At 52.4% G+C, this 6,132-nt stretch overlaps 1 protein-coding gene across 2 annotated transcripts; it reads right to left on the reverse strand.

Annotated features, from left to right (window-relative positions):
* Positions 1-1,540: 1,540 nt before the first annotated feature.
* LOC119300814 (heavy metal-associated isoprenylated plant protein 32-like) lies at positions 1,541-4,361 on the reverse strand. Of its 2 annotated transcripts, none has more exons than XM_037577701.1 (4): positions 4,283-4,361; positions 3,799-3,864; positions 3,508-3,583; positions 1,541-3,394 (listed from the first exon to the last, which is right to left on the reverse strand). In XM_037577701.1, the coding sequence occupies exons 2-4, from the start codon at positions 3,826-3,828 to the stop codon at positions 1,935-1,937; spliced, it is 1,566 nt and encodes a 521-aa protein (XP_037433598.1). In that variant the 5' UTR covers positions 3,829-3,864; positions 4,283-4,361; the 3' UTR covers positions 1,541-1,934. The 2 variants fall into 2 exon arrangements, with proteins under 2 accessions (XP_037433598.1, XP_037433597.1); XM_037577700.1 differs by lacking the exon at positions 4,283-4,361 and adding an exon at positions 3,989-4,272.
* Between the last annotated feature and the right edge of the window lie 1,771 nt (positions 4,362-6,132).

A 6,132-nucleotide genomic window follows, 5' to 3' on the forward strand; every position in this document is an offset into this window, starting at 1 on the left:
ACCTCAAAGAAGCTTGGGGGGGGGTCCGATCTGTGAGTTTGAGGGGTTGATGGAGTAGATCAAGGGGGGTGGTGGTGGGAGGGAGAGAAGGGGCGAAGAACAGAGCCCTCTGTTCGTCGTGCGCCGCCAGGAGAAAGATGGGGATGGGTGGGCTGGCCCGCGCGGTTATCCACTTACCGGGGCCAGACGCCAGGGACCCTGGCGTCTGGCCCCTTTGCCACGTCAGCAGGTCAACGGGCAGGCGGGCAGTGCGGGCCAGGGGCCAGACGCCAGGGACCGTGGCGTCTGCTTCGTAACCCAGACGCCAGGGACCTTGGCGTCACCGAAAAAGGTCAGAAACGAAATTTTTTTTGAAACGAGGTCAAATCGGGATTTAGTTTGCCTTAAGGGTCAGAACAGTAATTTTGTCCACCGAATGCATTATGATAATATAAAATGAAAACTGAGGCACAGCAGCTGCCCATTTGGAGCCCAATGATGGCGGTCGAACCGTGGTTTAAAAGCTCAATATCGAAGCATGATGGCTAATGATGGCGATCCACGGCATGGCACGTCCCATGGCGCATGGCGAGGAGAGGATCAGCAGCGACCATTGCCGCTGGCCGCGCGCCGGCCGGTCCCAGCCCCTGACACGGCGCGTGGGCTGGCTCTCCGGCGCGGCGCCCAGCGGGAATGGATCCGCCATCCGCGACAAAGCAACACCGGGCCTCTCAAAGCAAACGAATATTCAATATATACCAACAGTACCACGCGTACAACTAAGCCGAACTGAGCTCTGAGCAAGCATCGTAGTACCACTACGTAGAGAGAGCGGTACCAAGCAAGATCCATGGAGCCGCTGGGACGAAAGAGAAAAGGCGATGGGTGATGGCTCGAGGCTTTGGAGGGATGCAGTACGTACTACTTGATCAGTGGATCGGTCGATGACAAAGGTCCAAATGTTGGTTGGTTCCTTCTTTTTTTACCGTGGTAGGGGAGTAGTAGTTGGAGGGAGAGGAATCAATTGATTGATGTGAGGGACCAGGCAGTGAGGTAGAAATAACATGCAGGCGGAGGCAGAGGCAGGCAGGGGGCAGTGGTGGTGTTTATTACTGTGGTCATAGGATGGGAGTGTGCAATTCTGGTGTAAGCCAACCTGAATGCAGCTAGCTAGGGGACAGCCCAATCTTACCCCATCAATAATGTGAGTGCAGGGCGCAGGAAAAAGAAAGCATAGCCAAAAACTGCACCTAGCATCCTCTCCTCTCCTCTCCTCTCCTTCCTCGCTCGCTCACATGGACCACCGCAACCATCATCATCACCTTCTCCATTCACCTCTGTCTGTCACCATGGTCGGGAGGAGTAGTAGACTAGTATATCTTTCTTCCCTCACACCACACCGACGAAGCAGGCCAGAAAGCTAAAGGCACTACTGAGTTGAGTTGACAACATTCCACTACTGCTACTCCCTCCAGTAGTATATGTGCGTGGAGTTGTAGTCATGCATCCACAGCACGGAACACGCAAAGCAAACCAAAGCAAAGCGAACACAATGGCGATATGCATGCAAGAAGGAAACCACCAGCAGCACCTTCTTAGTCTCGAATTATAAAAAGCACCATCATCTCTTATGACAACTATAGATAATTACTATACCTACCTTCGCCTTCAAGGAAGTTCACTTTTTTTTTGCTGAGAAAATAAGCTAAGTAAGAGAGAAAAAGGAGCGAGCTAGATGGGATGGGACTCGTTTCCCATGTATACTGACTGACTGAGCCGGTGATGGACGACGATGACGACGACGATCTCAGAGTTCCTTCCTTCCGGTTGGCTGGTTGGTTGGTTGGCTTTGAACAGAGCGGCGGCGGTGAGAAGAGAAGAGAAAGGAAAGCACCCGCCGGCCACTGCACTGCACTGGGTACAGCACAGCGGCGGCGGCCACGATCCGTCTCCTCTCACATCACCGAGCAGCTGTTGGGGTTCTCGTCGCTGAAGTAGTTGTAAGGGTCCGCGTGCGGGTGCGGCTGCATCGGCATCGGGTACGCCATGGGGTACGGCATGGGCGGCCGCCCGTACCCGTACCCCATCGGCATCGCCGGGTACCCCGCCGGAGCGCCACCACCGCCGTGGTGAGGGTGGGGGTGGGCGTGCGCGTTCAACATCGCCGCCTGCTGCTGCTGCTGCTGCTGCTGCATCATCATTTGTTGCTGGTGCTGCATCATGGCCATGTACTGCTGCTGCGCCATGGGGTTCCCGGCAGCCTGCATCATCTCGGCGGGGCCGGACGGCATGCCGCCGCCCGCGCCTCCCTGGAAGAACCCAGGTGGAGGCATGCCGCCGGCCGGCATGCCATGAGCGGCTCCGCCACCGCCCTGCGCGCCTCCCATGTGGGGGTGGTGGCCCATGGGCCCTCCCATCGGGCCCATACCACCAGGAAAGCCAGCAGCGCCCATCATGTTAGGCCTCATCATGGCCTGCTGCTGCGGCGGCATGCCGATGCCGCCCATCGGTCCAACGACACCGAGGCCGGGGCCACCGCCGCCGCCCTTCTTCCCAGGTTGGCCCGGCTGGCCCCCGCCGCCCGGGGCGCCTCCTCCTCCTCCTTTGGCGTTGTTCGCCTGGCCACCGCCTCCATTCTTGCCCCCGCCGTTGCCGTTACCGCCCCCGCCACCTTGGTTCTGCTTGCCACCTGCGTCTTTCTTGCTACCGCCACCGCCACCGCCACCGCCGTTGTTGGGGTTCCCCTTGATCTGCACGGGGATCTCGTTGCCACCCTTCTTGCCACCATTGTTGCCGCCCTTCTTGTCCCCCCCACCGGCGTTCGGTGGCATGGCCATCGGCTTCATCATCATCTTGGGGTCGTCGAAGTAGTCGTCGTCGAGGCCGTCATCGTCGAAATCATCCTCGTCGTCGAAGTCGTCGAACTCGTCGTCGAACTCGCTGCCGTCGTCCCCGAACTCATCCTCTGGTGGGAGGTTGAACTTGACGGACTTGGGGTCCTTCATCGGCGCGGCCGCTGCGAACGGCATCTTCCCGTCCATGAACTGCGGCAGCTTCATTCCCTTCATCTGCATCTGCTGTTGCAGCTGCTGAAGCTGCTGCGCCGTCGGCGGCGGCATCATCATCTTTGCGTCCTTGCTAGCACCTCCGGCGCCACCGCCGCCGCCACCACCTTTCTGGCCCTTGGCACCGCCGGCGTCCTTGGACTGGCCCTTGCCACCGGCGTCCTTGGCCTGGCCCTTGCCACCACCGTCAAGTTGGAGCTTCTGGAACTGGTTAGCCATGCCAGCCTTGGACCCCCAGAGTTCGGCTGGCTTGCCAGCCTTGGTCAGCTTCTTGATGATGGTGTCCGGATCCACCATGCCAGACACCGTCACCTTCCCCTGCTCCGGGTCTATGCTGGATTGGTACACCCCTGACGATGAATTCAACACATCTCCGTTACCGAAAATTAACCAAAAAATGCAGACATAACAAGCAAGAGCGAAACTGAAGCAATTAGATTACTATAAAGGCTTATCTTCTCACCTTCGATCTTGTGCAGGATCTTCTTGACCTTCTTCTGGCAGCCATCACAGTGGATGTTCACTTTGAGCACGCAGGTCTGGGAATTCCGGAGGAACAGAGAACACAGGGTCACCAACATAGCAAAACAAGGAGGTTTGGAAACACAAGATAGCGGGGGACACGGGAGGAAACACAGGTGAAAAGAAAAGTAAAGTAAGGCAGAGCTGCGTGCGTGCCTAATCAATCAAAGAATGGCAGCAAAAACAAGAAGGAGCACGGAATGTCTTGAGTTGAGACGAAGCAAGAACGCACCTGTATCTTGAGGACCTCCTCCTTACTCATCCCGGACCGCCTCAAGTGCCCCGCAACTGCCCAGATCTGTCATACGGAGGCCTCAAATCAGACGAAGAACAAACAACAACAACGACAACCAGGAGGAAAACATTGCTCTCCTGAGAGAGAAGGTGCGGTATGATCAGAAGGGAGAGGGAGGAAAAAATGCCTTCTCGCTGGAGATAACTTGGTGTCCGGCAATATAATATCTCCCCACACACACTCACACGCAAAAGAGTAAGCGCAGCGGAGAGAGAGAGAGAGAGAGAGAGAGAAAAGGAACAGGGCTGTGGCTTATTAGAGTTTGTGTGTTTGCAGAAAACCAAGAGGGAGGGGGGCTTGGTCTATTAGGCCTCTGTGGTCCAGAGGAGGAAGAGGGGTTGGAGATGGCGAGAGGAGAGGAGAGGAGAGGCTTCCTCTCTCGCAAGCTAATGAGCACGGGCACCACCCTCCATCTGCTTACCCTTTTATTTCGACCTTTGGCCTTTGGCACTGGAGCGGAAGCCTTTCCCTTTGCCCTCCCCTCGGCCGATTCTGTGTGTGAAATCCTACTCCTACAAAAGACTAGCCAGGGAGAGAATTAAATACCCTTTGTCACTTGTCAGTAAGTACAGGGAGTAGTGTACTGCTGCGCTTACCGATGCCCCTCCCCGCTTCTTTTTTTCTTTTCTCTTTTCTTTTTTGCAAAAGCGTACATGCAAGTCTTGTTCAACTCAACTGCCAATTTCATATCAGTCCCTCCCTCTCTCTGACTTCAGTTAGACTGTTTGTAGAGCCTACTAGGAGTATTTCTCTCGGGACGTGCGGATAACTGACCATCAGAGGAATATTCCGTTAAGTTTATGTACCGCTTGTATTTGTCTCTGCTTGCTTGGTCTAGGAATGCCAATGTGGGGTGACAAACTGGGTTTGAACCTCGACTACATATACAAACACGTTTCATACCCATGTTTAGTGACATTTTAGTTGAATGCGTTATGACAGCTTGTTTATGCAAAATGCTTTTAAGACTGGTTAGGGCGAAATCCAGGTAAGACTATGTAAAGTTCGATCAACCAGAATGTTAGGATCCTCGGTTTGAGAGGACGAGTAAGCTCATTTTTATTCATGAGCAATGCTTTCAATAAGTTGAGTCAAGAGTCTGGGGTGGCACCTCCTTTGCGAAGAAGATACATTGCGTCAAAACCTTATGTTAGGATATACACGCAATCAAAACATGAGTTAGTTTATTTGTTAGCTTGGCTTAACATGTTTCGTATGCTAGGATTCTGCGTAAGAAGAACTACACGTATGATTTTGTATTGTTGCAAATGCATTTCGTTAGATTCTGAGTCACAGGAGCATGCCCTAACGCTCTCAATGCATACCGTTAGGTTTTGAGTGTTTCCCGCCAACCAAAAGATGAGTTAGCTCATTATTATCATATTTTTAACGTATAGAGACTGTGTGACGATAGCATGAGTACGACAAGAGTCACTAGATTTTCCGTTATAGTTTACTTCCCGCATACTTATTAATACATGCGAAGAATGAGTGTGTTGCGTTCGTATGGAATGTTGGACGTGTGTGCTCTATCGCACATCCGACAAATCTTCACGGAACCATCCATATTGTATATGTCAATCGATAAAGTTAGTTAAAGACACCATTGTTCACTACGTAGTGATTCTCTTGATGCAAACATATTTCATATATATGTTTAGTGATTATTTAGTTGAATGTGTTATGTCGGCTTTCCGTAATGAGACACGTTTGGGAAAATTCATGCAAGTCTATGCAACATTCGACCAACCAGAAGATAGTTCGATCAAGTTTATCCGGTTCAACACACATTTCATGCATTATCCTAGGATCCTTGGTGTGAGAAGATGAGTTCACGAGTAATGCTTTCCCATAGGTCAAGTCAAGAGGCTGGATTGATGCCATCTTTTCGAATAAAATATATTGTGTCAAAAATTTCAATATACACGCACCTAAAAATGAGATGGTCTGTTTTTAGCTTGATTTAACATCAGTATGTTAGAATCATATGTAAGGAGTACGACATGTCCGATTGTATGTTTTACGTGCATATTTCTAGGCTCTAGAGTTAGAAGAGCATGCCCTAATGGTATGCCGGAAACGCTTCTTCACGAGCGAGCGTTGGAACGAGCGATTCCTCTTTCCTCGCGCTCTCGGAAACCAACAATAGATGGGCCCACACATCTTTCCATATCAGCCCACATACGTGCGTACAGCACTGGACCCTCCCTCCTTTTCTCTCCCCGTGAAACATAATCTCACCGCCCCCTGATTCCAACGGGTGGGGCCAGG

Source organism: Triticum dicoccoides, chromosome 5A, assembly GCF_002162155.2.
Source record: "Triticum dicoccoides isolate Atlit2015 ecotype Zavitan chromosome 5A, WEW_v2.0, whole genome shotgun sequence".
In the NCBI taxonomy this organism is placed as follows: domain Eukaryota; kingdom Viridiplantae; phylum Streptophyta; class Magnoliopsida; order Poales; family Poaceae; genus Triticum; species Triticum dicoccoides.

What these genes read in the sequence shown, in the direction of transcription:
- LOC119300814 (XM_037577701.1), bottom strand. Translation starts at nt 3,828, where the DNA reads ATGAGTAAGGAGGAGGTCCTCAAGATACAG. An exon ending in AGGAGGTCCTCAAGATACAG is followed by an intron (nt 3,584 to 3,798) that starts GTGCGTTCTTGC and finishes CGGAATTCCCAG; the next exon opens with ACCTGCGTGCTCAAAGTGAA. An exon ending in GATCCTGCACAAGATCGAAG is followed by an intron (nt 3,395 to 3,507) that starts GTGAGAAGATAA and finishes ATTCATCGTCAG; the next exon opens with GGGTGTACCAATCCAGCATA.